Source organism: Mastigoproctus giganteus, chromosome 14 (genome assembly GCF_048544385.1).
Source record: "Mastigoproctus giganteus isolate SK-2022 chromosome 14, ASM4854438v1, whole genome shotgun sequence".
Lineage (NCBI taxonomy): Eukaryota > Metazoa > Arthropoda > Arachnida > Uropygi > Thelyphonidae > Mastigoproctus > Mastigoproctus giganteus.
The window spans coordinates 24146476-24164377 of NC_143588.1; the positions used below are offsets into that span (position 1 = coordinate 24146476).

The window sequence follows — 17902 nt, forward strand, 5'->3', positions numbered from 1 at the left end:
GTACCCTCGTGAGGTTCAGGGAAGCCGCCATTTCTGCTCCACTTTTCTCCTGGCTTTCTGATTACTTCTGTGACTGGGAGGTGATGGTTCGGAGCGGTGTTCAGGAAATCAGAAGAAAAATCACAAGGGGATGCCCACAAGGCTCAGTCTTGGGCCCACTCTGTTGGAACCTTGTTTTCGACACCTGGTTACATAAGACCTTCCAATCAACAACATTAATAGCTTTCGCAGACTACCTCACTATTGTCACGGCCAGCAACTCCAGGAGGGAGATAGAAAATACTGCAAACCAAATCCCAGAAGAGCTTGCCACATGGGCAGATAAACACAAATTGAATGTATCCACAAAAAAAATGACGCAAATGCTGATCAAGGGGAAACTCGATAGAGAGGCCCACCACTCGTCAAGTACAAAGATCAAAGAATCAAATATACACAAACAACTAGATACCTAGGCATCATGTTTGATGAAACGCTCAGCTTCCTCCCACACACGAAATACTTAAAGAGAGAAGACCAAGACCTTCCTGCAGCCCTCAAGCAAATAATCAGAAGAGAATGGGGCCTAAAAGCCCACACACTAAGGTTATATTATAACTGTGTTTTCCTTTCTATTCTTACTTACGGAGCAGGTGCATGGGGATATTGAGCAAATAAGGTGATAATAACCAAACATCTGGAACAGGCACAAAGATTGGCACTCTTAACCATGTCAAGGACATGCCGAACAACTTTAATAATGGCATTACAAGCTCTACTAGGGAAAATGCCAGCAAATCTAGAAGTACAATTCAGATACCTGAAGTATAGAATAAACAAAGGAATACCCACAACTATTGATGACATCACTGTTGACCTGCAGGCTGAAAAGAAAACGGAAATAGCAAGAATAAGGAATGTGATGAGGGAGAAATGGCAAAACACCTGGACAACCACAGAAAAGGGAGCAACAACAAGAGACAATACATCCCGAATGTGCAAGAGCTAATCAAGAAGGAAAAATTATGGCCAGCACCAGGCCTATATGCCTCATTCCTAATGACGGGCCATGGCAGTATAAACACCAAATTATACCAACTGAGCCTAATAGAGACACCACAATGTCACTGCAGCGAGCCTGAAACTGCTGACCATATACTCAACGATTGTCATTGTTACTAGCATCTAAGGCCGGAGCTCTCCTCCTTAGTAGACTCCACACCACCAATTGACAAGGCAAAGCTCACAAAAAGCGAGGACAATTTCAAGAGAAGAAAGGCCATTAGGGGAGAGGACAACCGGATTTGACAAATAACTACCAACCTTGAACCTGACTGAAGACAACAAACTTTCCTCTCTCTTTCTCTCACCACCCTGAGTGAGAGACATTTTATCCTTACTAAAACTCTCATCACTTCTTCTTTGGGCGGTCCTACTCTTGGATTTGCCCAATTTCTATCACTCTTCCTTACTTCCCCCTAAATTGAGTGCCCCTGAATCTTTCAGGGACACAGCCAGATGACAGTAGAACCCAGCACAACCTCCTTGTGGCAGGAGTGGGGGGCAAAGACCTCGTGTCTCTGCCCCCCACTTGCTATGTTGCCAGTTAGAAAAAAAAAAAAAAAAAGTCCTATAAACAAGACATGGAGCGGCTAATGGGGGAAAGGCTCCAGGCTCTGCTCAGGCAACCCAAACACACCTAACTTTGATCCCATCTGAAGATAGCAGTTTCCTCTCTCTCTCTCACCACCCTGAGTGAGAGATATTTTATCCTTACTAAAACTCTCATTACTTCTTCTTAGGGCGGTCCTACTCTTGGATTTGCCCCCTTTCTATCACCTTCCTTACTTCCCCTAAATTGAGTGCCCCTGAATCTCTCAGGGACACTCAGCCAGATGATAGTAGAACCTGGCAAGCCTCCTCGTGGCAGGAGTGGGGACAGATACTTCGTGTCTCTGTCCCCCACTTGCTAAGTTGCCGGTTAGAAAGAAGAAAGAAATCTTATAAACAAGAAGACATGAAGTGGCTAATGGGGGAAACTCCGGGCTCCGCTCAGGCAACCCAACACACACACACACACACACACACACACACACACACACACACACACACACACACCTAAACATCATTGCTGACCAGATACACCCTTTCATGGCAATGGTCTTCCCCTCTGGCAGTGCCGTCTTTCAACAGGATAATGCACCATGCTACACCTCCCGGATTGTTCGAGACTGGTTCGCAGAACATGAAGAAGACTTCCAGGTATTGCCCTGGCCTCCAAATTCCCCAAACATCAATCCCATCGAGCATCTGTGGTTGGTGTTGGAACAGCAACTCCGATCTGTGGCATCTCAACCATGGACCTCACAAGAGATCTGCTGGTTATGTGTTGGTACCAGATACCACAAGACACATTTAGAAATCTTGTAGCGTCCATGCCTTGCTGGGTACTTGCTGTTTTGGCTGCAAGTGGAGGACCAACATATATTAGGTAGGCAGTCATAATGTTTTGGCTCATTGATGCATCAGTTTCATGATTCAGCTCATTTGAATCATTACCATTTTTATTTTTACTCCCATTGGGAGCTTTAATTTAAATTTATCACACTTTTCTTTTCCCCTCAGCACTTCTATTCCTAAAGTTTTGATATGCCATTAAAAAATTCAAACATTTTAACATACTTTAAGCAATTCATATTTTTGTCCAATGAAGTGACAGATAAATACAATTTTAGATAAGATGTCTAACATTGTATTTATCATACAATTTTAGGCACCTTGGTAGACCATTTTGTCTGCTAAGCTCTTCTCTAACAATTATCCAATCCCCAAAAAATTCCTTCATTTTTTTTCTCATAAATGAGCCCTATATGTCACACAAAACCCAAGCCTATCCCTTCTGTTTCTAAACTTCCTTATGGTTGCAGGGGGGGGGGCTCAAAAAAGACAGGTATTATGTTATAATCCAATTGTATAGGAAAATTTATCACATGACATAAACAGGCATAGGGAAAATGAACATGGTGTCCTATCAATGATTTATAAGATATTTACCAGTAATGAGATGTCATTGCCCTCCTGTATAAGAAATGGTGAGACCACAATTGGAATACTCTATTCAGGTGTGGAGATCACACCTGAATAGAGTATTTCAAATACAGTATCACACCTTAGAAAATGTAGATTGCAAAGTTTGGAAACCAGGTATCTTAGGGGAGACCTGAATGGGATGTACAAGACTCTCAGGGAGATAGAAAATGAATGGGTGGTATATTATCACTATTAGGTCACACTATAACCATGGGAGCAAAAATAAACTCTCAGGGCATAAAATAAAACTGGATCTCACTGAGTGAACCTTTGGGTAGCATATATTTTTTTAAATACTAAAAGGTATTATAACCTTATCACATTTTAGTAGCATGTATAGGTTGAATGCTAAGAAGATTAAACATACTTACTGATATTCTGTAGACTTTAAATTAATAAATATGGATGAAGGCAAGCTGTTCCAAAAAACATGGGAGGGGTATGTGGGAAAGTAAGTAATGAGAATTTGAAGCTGTGGACAGAGAATGGAATTGACTAGCTGAAGCAAGTGTTCAGATGAGTTTGAAAGAAAGGAGGGAATTACAAATTTCAGTTCAGAAGAACTGTGCGTATGGAAATATCTGTGGGAATAACATTCCATGGTAGAAGAGATATGAGATTTGTGGAGTCAGTAGCTATTTAGAGGAAATGTAATGCTGAGAATAAAAAAAATAAAACCCTGTTTTTTTTTTTTTTTTTTGATGCAGAGGATCGAAAAAAAAAAAAAAAAAAGCTCCAAATTGCATCCATGACATGCTAAGAGAAATTAACAGTTTTGTAAAACATAGAAATTGTTGCAGAATACTGGAAGAAACCACCTCCTACATTGGGAGGTGGTTTATTCCAGTGAAGAATTCAGCAGTATATTCTGTATGAAATTTGTTGGTCAAGGTTTGGTGACTGGATTTATCTATTTCCCCCCCCCCTATTTTCTTTTGGCTGATACAGAAGTCCACTTCATTGCATCATTTAGCCCTTTTAATATTACTTGGGGAATTATTGCTGAAATTTATTTACTAATATATCAATAAAAAATTCCATATATATAAACAGTTTTGTCTTTTACAGTAGTTATTACAAAAAAAATCCTCTTAACAGTATTTATGACATTGTATGTTTGTGGGTCCATTTTATAAATCACAAAACATTTCTTTTTTCACACATGATAAATATATGTATAATAAAGTTATACTGTTGTGTAATAGATTCATTTTTTTTCCTTCACAATTTCAGTAATTAGTAAAAATATTTTACTGACCTCTGGCTGGGTTCACTAGAAATGTTGGTTTAAATTTTCCTGCAGGTGCTGATTAATTTAGAAATGGTGCCTTTCAAGAATAAAATATATATCATGAGGATAAATCTGAATTGCAATAAAATCTGCTGACGTTTTCAAAATAAAATTTATTTTGACTGTATAATATTCAATAATCTGCTTTCTGAACTGCAAAATTTCGTTTGTTGATAGCAAATATGAAACTTAAATTGTCCACTTAATGATCACTAGATGGCGCCGCAGTAATAGTGTTTATCACATATTGCCTGTATGTGATTAATAACAGTTGTATTCACGATATGGGTAGTGTAATAAACAACATATGGATATCAATGAATAGAGGGAGAGAGAGAAAATAGCGATGTACAATAGAAACGCATGGCTAAAATATTCAACGTGCATGTGTTTTCTCCAGCACCTCAACTTGTTTCAGCGAACAAGTTTCTCCAGCAACTTGTTCTCAAAGCTAGTTAAGTTAAATAATTAACTTTCTTCATAAATTATTTGATACACAACTTTCATATATTATTGCTATAAAAATAGCAACTCTTAATTACAGTGGCGGCTACTTTTCGTTTTCTCATGCAGCTTAAGCATTATTATTGCTAATGGCTATATGTAATTCCTATCAGCGATACTCATAAACTAGGCATTCACTTAACGAATAGTGAATCCCTCCTTGTAACAAATACAAAAAATAAATGAGCAATTCGTGCCATATTAAAGTGTATTAGTTTGTGAGCAAAATAAGCAATTGAGCAAAATAATAGCAAATTTTGTTCAGCTAGCTCATAACTATCAAGGGCGACCCAACTATTTAGTTTAACAATAGTTGTTAAAATACTAGCAAAAAAACCCCATCTTCCTTTGTGAATTGCTTATACTAGTTCTCGTTATACCGCTAAGCCCTCTGAAGCATCTAAAAAGTGGATCACGAAATAGTATAAAAATAAGCCTTCTCAAGCCGCAGGCCAATATGTTCATCCTCGAGTGTTATAATCGTTGACAGTTCCTAAAAAAATTGCCCTACCACATAAGGGAAAACTGACAATTGTGACCGAAGAATTGTTCCTACTTGGTATTTTTATACATATGTTGCATTACTTGCAACGTATGTATACTTGCAATTTTAAATTTAACTTGTTATAACACACACTGCTATTGATTTAACATTACAAAACATGAATCTTTATTAAATACTGGCAGAGGAAAAAAAAAAAAAGAATGAGCGGAAAAATCTTACCCAAACATACAAACAATACAGACTTTTTATTCGCCATATTTTTCCTACCCTCGATATAAGAAAAGGTAATGGGCGCCACCTATGGTAATTTAAAAGATACTAGTACTTAAACGGGTGGTGGTACAGTTGGAATGTGATATAAACCTCACGTAGTTAGTATAGCGTAGTAGCTGACCTGGCAGATAAAATTTCGTGCTCTGTCACGGAGAAGCATTTCACCCCGCGGCAGCGACGCTCCGCGCACGTGTCTGGAAATAGAATTTCCGCTGCTGGACTAGTAGTGGTCGGTTCACCTGGAAGGCATTAGTACAGCAGAAGGTGTACCTTCGTTCCGGTGCTTAGCTGTTGCGTGCAGAATAGAAGAAAGGAGTTCCAGATTATTGTCCAAAATCTGGACATTCATAATTTGTTTAGTTCGGAACGCTTAAGTATCTTAACCAGTGATATATGACGACTAACATGCAGAGAACGCCCGCTCCCCATCCACATAATAAGCCTAAAGCACCTCCAATTCCGCCGGCAAGACGAACTAATTCTTCGGGTTCTCTGTCTGATGCTAGAGCGAAGACCATTTTGAAGGAGGCAGTGGACGCCGTGGTAAACAGTTTTGCAAAGCATACCCATGGATATGGTAGAGGTTAGTGATTCGACTCTTTCTGCCCAAAGTTTACCCGAGATGAAACAGACATTAGTGGATGAGCATAGAAATTCTAATAATAGGTTTATTATATATATATATAAATTTTTCTTACCTCTAGAAAAAGTTAAGCGTTTTTTAGACTTTTAAATTTCTACTGTGATGTTCATGAATTTCATAATTAATTATATTAGATTGCCTGTATAAGAGAAATATCTTCAGATAATTCTGCTTGCATATATACTAGCAAAATATATTGAGCAGACCGTTTCGGAACGGAAAGCAAGAATTCCATAATTTTTTTTTTTTTTTTTTTAATCCATAAGTAAGCGGACGGGAGGCCCTAGAGGAAGTCAGTTCAACCATGATAGATTTATATATCTTCCACGAGCAGTACCTATAATTGTATAGCGGTATGCTATAATATATTTGATAATAGAGAACTGTTAAGTGCTCGATAATTCCTATATTCTATTATATTATGAAATCAACAGGGTTACCTTTATTTTTGATATAGGATGCTTCTTTTCCAACCAACTCTCCTAGTAAACGCGTTAACAAATCTTTGTGAAGGCGATATAAATAATATATATAATAATTTTCTAATTTATATATCACAGTATACATTGCAGGCTATAATATATATATCCTGTTAGGTATACTGTGATATATAAATTAGAAAATGTAGGTTTCAAAGAAGACAAAATAGTTCAAATATGAAAGTACATGTAGATAAATAAAAAAGTGCAGCCATTATCAACCCACTGCAGGATGGAAGCCTCCTCAACAATTCATGTTGAGGGAAATGGACCATAATCTGCCACGCTGGTCCATTGCGGGTTGGCAGATCGACCGTATTCAGCAGTCAGGGGCTTGAACCCCGGTCTGCTCAAAGAGCGTGTGCTACTGCACTCCCGCTCCTGACCACTCGGCTGCGGAATAAGTGGTATTTAACGTATTTTGCTCAAAAATAAATGCAAATTAACGATATTTGCATTTATTTTTGTACCTTATTCGTATAACGAAAATAATTCCATTTGTTTTTCAAACAAAATTCTATTCAAATGTCAAACAAAATTCAAGAAAAACTTTCAAGTTAAAAGAAAGTCTTTCTAGCTATCATTCCAAGTTTGTTTTAAAATGTGTTTTAATTAAGTTTTTACATTGAGAATTCAGAACAATAACAAGTAATCGCAGAATCAGTTTCAGGAATCCAACTGTGAAAAGGAAAAGTAGATGGTTTCCAGTATGTGTAGATAAATTACGTATTTAACGTAATTTGCATAAATTAGCTAGCTAATTATAGCTAATATTAATAAGTTAGCTTCGTAGATAAGTTTCCTTGCAAACAAAATAATAAAAAGCCTGTGAGTGGGAGGATGCTAACTGTTGGTTTGTACAGATGATTAATGGTTAACGGTCTTAACTAAAATTCCTGGGAAAATGCCTTTTTTTTTTTTCTTTTTTATTAACCTGCTAGTTTAGCAGCAACAAGATTATATGATATAGAATTCTGGAATTGCCTTAAACTTTTTTAGGGGAAGAGCAATTTCGATGGTCGCATCAAATATCACGAAATGGCACAATGGATGGTGTACACATTGGCAATAATGACATTAAGAGTAGGAGGCTTACTTAACAATTCCTAACACCAGTTGGGGATAAATTTTAAAGTATCTGCCCAGACACGATAGGAGGGAATATATGGGAGAGCCTTGTCAATCAATTCGGTCCCGGAGAAACTGTGCAAGGCTTGTGGGGTAGAAATCTTTTCAGAGTGGTCTGTGTTTCTAGAGGGATGAGATACGCTTAAATAGAAAGGGTGCAAGAATATTTGCTGATGCTATCGAGGAAGCCTTAGGTGCGTTAGAAAACTGCTAGCTTGGGGGATACACAGATTAACAGAATAACAATAGCTGCAGTTAGAGATGAAAGTGATTCTTACACTGCTTCTATTGGAGGAGCAGCAGCCTTGAAGCAAGGTGCAGTGTTAATGAAAGTTCCTCATCTTGTGTTGTATACAGAAAAAACACAGTGGTTATGGGGAGGAATTACTCTTAGTTAAGAAGCACATAAAATTTAAGGTAGTACATCCAGTTGAGATGGGTGGCCAGTGCAATGTTCAGTCAGTTTGGTGTAGCATAAACACTGGGAAAGCAAAAATGAGAGTAGGAGTGTGTTATAGGTGTCAGGTGGGCAGATGGGACATATGCCCCCCCCTCCTTACCAGAATTTTGAAATTAAAGAAACAGAATGCAAGAGACGTTCTAAAAAAAAAAAAAATTCAAAAGCCCAGTTGCCATACCCCCCACCCTACGATGTTACCTGGATGCCATGCCCCCCCCCCCTTATGATGATACCTGGATATTGCCACTGGGTGTAATTACTCTGAATACAAAGAACAGTTCTACAGAGAAATGGAGTGGGCCAATAAATCAGAATGTCTTATAATGGGGGATTTTAATTACAAGATATTGACTAGAACTTGTGAATTGGTCACTCACGCACACTGCCAAGACTTTTGTGGATCAATTGGATGGTTGTTTTCTACAGCAGCAGGTTAGACAACAAGAGGGAGTAATACATGTGATCTGTTTATCAACAGTGATTATTTCTGCATTAAGAATCTGCTGATAAAAGGACCACTAGGTGTAGTGATGTGGGATTTACTTGAAGATGTCACTACCATCAAGGATAAAGGAAGGGGTTTTGCTTTCGTAAAGGTGACTACAGTGGTCTCAGACTGTTTCTATACAGTGGGACGGACTGATGATGTTACAATCAGCAAATTATAAATGGGAAACGTTCAAGTAATTAATCATAAAAGCTACTGGGCTTTTCATACTGACTAAGAAATACAGTAAAAATAGGCCTAAGTGGATGAACTGATGAAATGTGCACTCAGAAGTAAAATGCACAGAATGCATTTAAATTATCAGGCAAAACAGAAGTCTGGTAGATATAAACTATTCTGTAATCAAGTCAGAAAGGAGGTTTGGCAAGCATAGCCAGAATACGAGAAATCTTCGGAGAAGGATGCAAAGAAAAATAGCAAATACTTATGTAAAAACACTAGAAAAGTGGATAAATTAAATTGGACCACTTGATATCAATGGTTTGACTGTTGATGATCCTGCTCAGGTTGCTGACAAACTGAATGAATATATTGCATCTACATTCACACATTAGGAATTTTTTAGGGAAGGGGCTGCTGAAAGTTTACCAAACCGTAATAGGGAGTTAAGCGATTTTGTAATAACTGGGAAGAAAGTGGAAGAGAAATTGTTGAAGTTAAACATAAGGCACCTGCGGTGGGTTGGATTTATCCAATTATATTAATGGAGGCAGTGAAGGAAATAAGTAAACCTTAGCAATAATTATGAGAGCATCCTTAGATTCAGGAGAGGTCCGCACGGCACTGGAGATGTGTGAATGTATCCCCAACTCACAAAGGGCGATCAGAGGGTGACAGGAGTAATTACAGATCTCTTAGTTTAACTTCTGTTTCAGGGAAAAATAATGGAGTCATTGGTAAAAGAAATAATGCAGGATCCTCTAGATAAGGCTCCAGTTATACTTCAGATACAGCATGGGCTTTAAGAGGAAATCTTGTCTGACCAAAGATACTACCATGGGTCAGAAAAGAACTGAATACTACGATGTGGTCAAAAAGGAACTGGTGGACGCAAAAAATAATTTTGATATCATATACTTGAATTTGAGAAAAGCGTTTGATACTGTTACACTTTTCGTTCCACAAACCACAATGGCAAGTTGCTGTTATGGATAGAGGGATGGTTGAGTGGAAGAAGACAGAGCGGTAATCAGTGGACACTGCCCTTCATGGACTAATGTTATTTGGAGTCTTCCAGGTTTTGGCATTGAGTTCATTGTGTTCTATATTCATCGGTGATATTGGTGAAGACTTAATGTCCAAGTTTGCAAATAATAGAAAGGTTGGCCAAGTTGGTTAACAATAGGAATGACTGCATGCTACTGCAACAGGTCTATAAAAGTTAGGAAAATGGGCTGAGAAGTGGCAATTGAAGTTTTGACAATTGCAAAGTATTGCATATGGGTAGCAGTCACCTCAGATTAAGTTACCAACCACGTGGTACTACAATCAGGATAGTAGAAAATAAAAAAAATCTGGTGGTAATTGTACAGTCGGATATGAAGTTCACTTAGCAATGCAGACAAGATGCCATCACATCTCATTGCGTTTTGTCTATGATACACAGGAATTTTGCATGCCGGGATAAGGAGGTGATTATCCCATTGTATAAGGCAATGATCTGGCCACATCTTGTCTGGAGACTTAAGGCAGTTGCGACACTCTGATTGGTGTTTAATGGTTTGAATGGATTTAGCAAGCTCAATGGTGATAGGATTCTACCTCTTTGCTCAGACCACACATGTGGGAACACAAATTCAAATTGAAGGATGGTTGCAGAATAGATGTGCGAAGTTTGCCTGTAACCAACAGGTGGTTGATTGCTGGACCAAACTTCCATCTGTTGTTGTGATAGTTTAAATAAAATTCAAGGAAAAACTAGACAAACTACTGAAGGGAATGAATAGGTGAAATGGTGTTTTTTTTTTTTGCGATGCTGTATAAGCTAGCTTGCTTTCTTGCATCATATGCTGAAAGACATTCCCTTCTTAGACCATTACAATACTATACCCCCCAAATGGTTCATGATTCATGCACTTCAGGCCAGTCTCGGGAGAAGGCGCTGTGGTTTTTTGTTCCACAAACCATGCAAACTAACTATATGTGTGCCAAAAGAAATGTGGTTCTTCAAACCAGTAAACGTTGTTACAGCTTGTTAGTTGCAACATTCGTGACACTACGTCGATGATATGTGGGATTTATTTCTGAATCTTGGACGCTTGCTGTTATATCCAAATATGCAGACATATTGGCATTGAGTAACTGGAAGCCACTGAACTGATAAGTCAGTTATGTGGTGGACTACATCCTTCCAGTTCTAAAGCTCGATTTGATTTGGATTCTACATTGTTATCTGGCCATTTAGTCATTGTGTAGTACGTCTTTTGACTATAAATAAATCAAAGAATTTATTTCATTCGAGGCCGCCGTAACCTAGTGGTCAGGCATGTGGGTGCATAAGTACACGTGCCTTGAGTGACCGGGGTTCAAGCCCGTGACTGCTGAATATGGTGCTGTTTCTTGTATTCTGTCTATTTTGCGAACTCCTCTGACTGTTTGGTCGTACCGGAGTATAAACTGAAAATTTATTTATAATTAGAACAAGTATTGGTGGTTGTTGATTTTCCAAAAAAAAACTGTTGTAGTGTTAAAGACAATACATTTCCCACTTCATCAAAATTTCCCATCAAGCCAATGGAAAATGATCAGCTGTCCTTCACAGCATTGTCCCAACTGCTATATCGTAATACATTCCATGAATGTTCAAATTTGAATGAGCTTAACAGGCAAGTATATGTGCACTATAGCCACAGCAGTTTGTGCGCCATTAAACACATACTGCAAGTTATATGATTAGCATGCCTTTTAAGAAGCGGAAGATGTCTTTTCTTGGAACTTTAAGCTAAGTTATAAATCCATTGTATTGTTTAACAAGCAAGGTAATTATTTTTTCTCTGACATTGATTAGAGTTATTATCATCAGTTCAACTCCTGTAGATTTGGAACGAACAGTAAAATAAATTTGTTACTTATTCAGTAACAGAAGGCTGAGCAGTGTTACCACTGAACTAAACTATTACAGAATGCAGGTCAAAACGTGGCAAAAGTGCAAGAAAGAATGAAACTGGTATGCTAAGAACTTTACTGAATGAGTAAGTCATGAAAAGCTTCATCCAATAGGAGATTGGTGATGATACAAGTGTTCTCCCAGCTAAAAACCCTTGGGTGACCATCGGCTTAAGAAGGAACTTTTCGCAAAAGGAGAATATGGGTTCTTAAAGGGATGAGTATCCTAGGATACTCATCCCTTTAAGAGCTTTCCCATTAAGCTTTGAAAAACTGAGGTATCATTATCAACTATTGTTAGTCCCTTGCTGTTTGTGCCTTTTCCACTTTATACAACAATTCTTGCTCTTCAAATAACATCTCGAGCAATAGGACTTTTTCTGAAAAAATAACATTTTGAATTCTGTTATTTTTATCACATTGTAAATATATTATGGATGCCCACTTACAAGGAAAAAATACTGTGAAGAGACATGATTGTATTTGCTGGAATGCTGATTTAATGTATAATACGTTAAAATCTATACTCATTTAGTGACTTGTAGGTTTTATTCCATCAATTTTCAGAAGAAAAATTTAACATAGGTGTATCCTCACCATGGGCACCGGCAGGATATTTTGCAAGGTGGTGCATGTGGTAATAAATTTTTTGTTCACCAAATTTTCGAATACATGCAATATTTTTAAGTTTGGCTGATTTACGTGTACAGCCGAGCTAACGTTTCGTAATCGGTGGGAGAAAGTATTGTACTTGTATTTTGAAAGAAAGAATTTGTATTGTTTTAATGTTTTATTGTAAATATTAAAAATTGTGTATTACATCGAAATCCAAAGGTTGCAACATGCTGCCGGCGCCCCTGAACCTCACCATGTGGAAAAGAACTCTTATTTAATGAAATTGATCTTAGGAGTGTCTGTCACTACTAAATTTGTTATTAAAACAAAGTTCTGATACTGATTTCAGTAGCATTCAATAGAAATTACTACACATGGATTGGAATTTATTCCTTTCAGAGGAATCCCCTTATAAAGAATTTTTTTTTTTTTCCCTACTCCGGGGCAACCACCACGTAAGGTCAGAGGCAGGCCTTAGAATACCGAGATCCCGGTCATTTTTTTTTTTTTTTTTTGGAAACCTGAAAACGTCAGGAAAATTAGATCCGGTTTCCTCACCCAGCTAGCTTGAACGTCAAACGTCAATCTCTCTTTTGTTAATATGGATATAGTGCCATAAAAAGTCAAAAGGTGATATTTTTGATTAATTTTGAATTAATTTAAATTAATTTTATATTTACAGGCCCAATGTCTTTATAAAACACAGAAAAGGAAGTGATGTCTTCAGTGTGGTTTTATTATTTGATAGGAAAAATATGATCAGCTAGCACAATGTAAAAAATGTTCAAAAGAAATTTGATGTAGTGGGGGATCTACAAGTGGGCTCCATACGCATTTGAAGACAATACATCTTATACACTTAAGAAAAAAGAGACGTACGGGCATCTAATTTGTAGAATGATGAACTTCTACAACAAAAGAGGCAAAGCCGAAATTTGACTGATTACTTGGCGCCTCCGTAGCCAGGTGGGAAGGAGCAGCAGTGCGTAGCACACGCTTCTTGATTAGACCGGGGTTCGAGCCCGTCACCACCAAATAGGGAGGATGCGGAATGGTCATTCAGGGAATGACCATTCCGCATATCCCGGAGCAATATGGCCTTAGTTGCTAATGCTCCTAAAAAAAAAAAAAGACTGATTACTTAAAGAGGAATAAAAGAGAAACCGTCAGAAGTACTGGCTCGTATGACAGCTTATGATGGCTTACCGTTGCATCTTTTCTCTACTTCCGTTGATCGTGACAGGTTTTAGTGATTTACCCAAATCGCCAGTAACCATTTAAAAATGGTACTGGATTACAGCAGTCATTTTCGAAAAACGGTAGTAAATGAAATAGCTCAACTCAAAAAATGAAATAACTCAATTAAATCAGAAGGTAAAATACATTGTTTGACGAGTGGGGCGGACTGGCCATGAGGCTTACCAGGGAAGTCCCGATTGGTCGGAGGACAGAGGCCGGCATGATTTTCAGTATTACACTCTGAGCTCCGATACATTTCTGTTTGCTTTCCCCGGTAAGATTTTTTTAACCCAGTCCGTCTGTGATATCAGTGCGCAATTAACGATATTTAAATATAAATGTTCATTCTGTTGGGAAAATTGTGAAATACTAGACTAGTGCGTGTGTGTACGGTAGTATGCCAGCAGAGAATTGCTTAGAACTTGTAGAAAAAAAAATAGGTGGATGCGGTCTGTATTTCTAAAGACCTAATTTGCATAACTGATGGTGCATGAGTTATGACTACATTTTGTAAAGTAATCGATGCCGAACAGCAGCTTTTTGTCCATGGTATACATTTAGCAGTAACAGACGTACTTAATAAGGCTATGGTAAATGAAGAAAAATTTTGGAATACCGGTATTTCGGTTTCATAAAATAAAAATACCGAAATACTGGTATAAAGATTTTGACCTATATTGTGAGCCCTAGTCAGAGGAGTTCAGGAGAGAGAGAGAGAGAGAGAGAGAGAGAGAGAGAGCATGAACATTACACCGTACTTAGTAGTCACGCAGATTGAACCACGGTCACTTAACGAACGTGCCTTTCGTACCTCTCGTTGACCACTCGGCTACGGTGGCCGAAAAAATAAATTTTCTGTTTATACTCTGGGAAGATCACACGGCCAGAGGAGTTCACGAGAGAGAGACAAAAAGAAACAGCACCCTATTTAGAAGTCCGGGAGTAACCCCGTTTACTCAAAGGATATACCAGCACTCAACAGACTCAACTAATCCCGGTTACTGAAAGCACATGTATTTATGCACCCTTCTGCCAAGACCACTTGGCTACTTCGGCCTTCAGCGATGCCGCCTCTTGAAGAATGCCCTGAACTGTTTTTTGGTATGGCTCTTGATATTCTCATTGCCATCTCAGGCGAGGGTAGCATGTTTTTTTTTTTTTTTTTTTTTCCCGGAAACTCTTTGGTGGCAACGTATTACTTTTGAACAAAGAGGCATTCAATATGGCTTAAGTTGCTCATGCGTCTAAAAAAAAAAATATATCCTCCCTGTTTTCCAAATCTTCAAATTGAGCCTTAGGTTCAGGAGGAAGAAATCGGAGATCAGTTGGAGGATGCGGTTTCGCAGGCATGATGTTTCGCCAGATGTTTAACTACTGACAGGACAGCTTTTGGATCGGATCATTCATTATCATGATCGAGCCAGGTGTCACTTTCCCAAAATTATCAGCATTGCTTCCCAACCGAATCGCGAATGCGCGCTAGAACCTCTCAACAGAATGCCTAATTCAAAGATTCGAATTCAGGAAACAATGCATTCCTTGTCAACGAAAAATTCTAACAGCGTCAGCTTGCCATTCCATTGCGCTTGATGTATCCTCTTTTTGGACAAAGTGGATTGGGACTCTTATAGTGAGACTGTTTTTGCTTGGTTCCAAGCAAAACATGATCACGAATTGTAGATGAAAGTTTCTTTCTAATAAAGGAAAGAACATTTGATAATAAATATGATATTTGATATGATATAATATTATATATTGATATATTATATAATAAAATTTGATAAATAAGATGTTGGAAAGAAAATTTAGATCTTCTGCGGCACGATAACGGATATCGAAACACCTAGTCGCATGAAGGTCACCAGACAGTCACGATTACGAAAATTTTGCTGACACTCCACGTATTCATATCATTAGTGAGCAGTGCCGGACCAAGGTATTTCTGCGCTCCGGGCAGAATGATTTTTCCGGTGCCCTTTACTAAGGATATATATATATATATATATATATATTTATTTATTATTATTATTTTTTTAATCAATGTTCTTCTGTTTTTGGCGCCCCGGGAAAGGGCCCTGCTAACCCGTACCTTAATCCGAGAGATTAATGAACGGGTTAGCATTCTCACTGTCAGTGAGAATGGTTTAGCAGGAGCTGTAAAAATAAACGTCGCGATATGGTGACGTTGTTTGTAAACTTATGAATTTGCCAACGCTGGTTGGCATAAACAAATCTTACGTGCGGCATTACAGCTTCATTCCGATGATGGCAACCGCCGAAACTTGACCAAAATGTCTGCTGCTCTTCAGACTGAATACCATTGAAATGTTTGTTCAACGCCGAATGCTGTTTTGCATTTCCATTTCTTTCCGTAATTTTCCAAATTTTTACTTCAAATTGTTTTTCAGAATCAATGATTTTGAACTGCAACACAGAAGACGACCGTAACCGAGTATAGTCAAGCCCCAGGGTACAAAGTAAACTCACTTTGAGTGACCGTGGTTCAAGTTCGCGTAACTACTAAATACGGTATCTCTCTTGTAAACTCCTTTGACCTTGTGTGATCGTCCGAGAGTATGAACAGATGATATTCAATATTTATACCCTTAACATGTATTACGGACAACTGAATGCAGATAGTATAGCAAGATGAGCAAACAATAAAAAAAATCTCTTTATATTCACTCCAGCATGACCACCAATTTAGAGGAGTTTGCAATGAATACGTAATTATCAGTCGCGCGGGATTAAACCACGGGCTTGTGCATTACTGCACTCTCGCGCTTGATCACTCGGCTACGTCAGATTTAACTATGAGGCGTAAGTGTCTGTAACTGCGTGGATTTTTTGGTCGGTTTGCTGCTTGATCGATCTGAAACCAGAATTTTCGAGAGGAAACAAAACCATGCAGTCCTCCCTTTAGATCGAAAAATTGAAATCACGTTGTGCAAAGAGCATAAATTCCTTGCATCACTGATGGGTTTCGAACTCTGCTCTTTCCCTTAGTGTGAGAGGACGGTGGTTATAACCAAGGTGTTACCACATCATTCTCGGCTCACAGCTCTTTAGCACTTGAATAAATGTCAGTCTATAAGTTAACGAATATCATTTTCAGTTGCGCACGGACCCTTGCGCAAGTGAAAGTGAGGGGAATAAGAATTCTGACTTACTTTTCATCCCCTCCCCTTTGCGGTGGACCTGATGGTATAAGTAGTATAGCCACTGGCAAAGACATTGATCTAGTTTAACAGCTGTGATCATTAACGGACCAATGAAATGAATATCGTCTGGGCAGACTGCCAAGATGTGGGGTTAATTCGATAATCCGAACATTGAATGATTGTAGTGGAGTAATGATGTCGGTCAATGTAAATCAGTTTGCATTGCCCCACATAGCTTTTGTTAATGATGCTGTTACTTGATGTGAAGAACTGTTGATGGAATAATGACGTTGCGTAACTTGTTCAAGTTGTTTTCTTCCTGAAGCTGATTATCTAATGAATTTTTCTTTATATAGTACTATAAAATGAGCTTCGCATATGTTCTGTGAAAGGCATTACGCTTAAACTCCCACATATTTGCAAATAAAATGATTTATCGCAGACTTGCGATTTCAACTGGTAGTGCCTTAATAATAATAATAATTATTATTTTTTTGTTGTTGTTACAATATTGCTTTTCTGCAATGTTTAAATTAGCAGGGGTCTGCATAATAGGTTAATTTGAAGTTTATCATCCTATGACAGCGATAGTTTTCTTATTATTTTAATAATTTCAAATAAACACTGAAAAAGGCACGGAGAGTAGATATTGAAGCCACTCTTGTTCTGGCACATTACCTTCATTCGAAGATGAGAGAGGTGTTCCCAAGCGTTGCCATGGCATGTGTGAGTTAGTTGTATATCTCGCTATGAGAGCCAGTTTTAGAGTGGTGCGTCACTTTTAAAGTGTTCACTTGCTAATTACGGCATTAATTGTATTTATAATCAGTTGTTAATACAAAATAAACACAAATCAGTAATGAATAGAAAAAAAGCATTTACCTTATTTCTTGTTTTTTCAGTGGGACTGTGGTAGTGTCCA

At 38.1% G+C, this 17902-nt stretch overlaps 2 protein-coding genes across 3 annotated transcripts in view; one reads left to right on the top strand and one right to left on the bottom strand.

Annotated features, from left to right (window-relative positions):
- The window catches only part of LOC150075022 (low molecular weight phosphotyrosine protein phosphatase-like), a 106717-nt gene extending 101059 nt beyond the window's left edge, over positions 1-5658 (bottom strand). Inside the window, exon 1 of the mRNA XM_090389038.1 lies at positions 5589-5658. Coding sequence (XP_090245164.1) covers positions 5589-5625 — 37 coding nt within the window. The 5' untranslated portion in view covers positions 5626-5658. The remainder of the gene's footprint in view (positions 1-5588) is intronic.
- A 71-nt stretch (positions 5659-5729) lies between these two features.
- lft (Limb expression 1 family member lowfat) overlaps positions 5730-17902 on the top strand; it is a 466904-nt gene continuing 454731 nt past the window's right edge. For both annotated transcript variants that reach the window (XM_090389036.1, XM_090389037.1), the window contains exon 1: positions 5730-6225. In XM_090389036.1, coding sequence (XP_090245162.1) covers positions 6036-6225 — 190 coding nt within the window. In that variant the 5' untranslated portion in view covers positions 5730-6035. The remainder of the gene's footprint in view (positions 6226-17902) is intronic.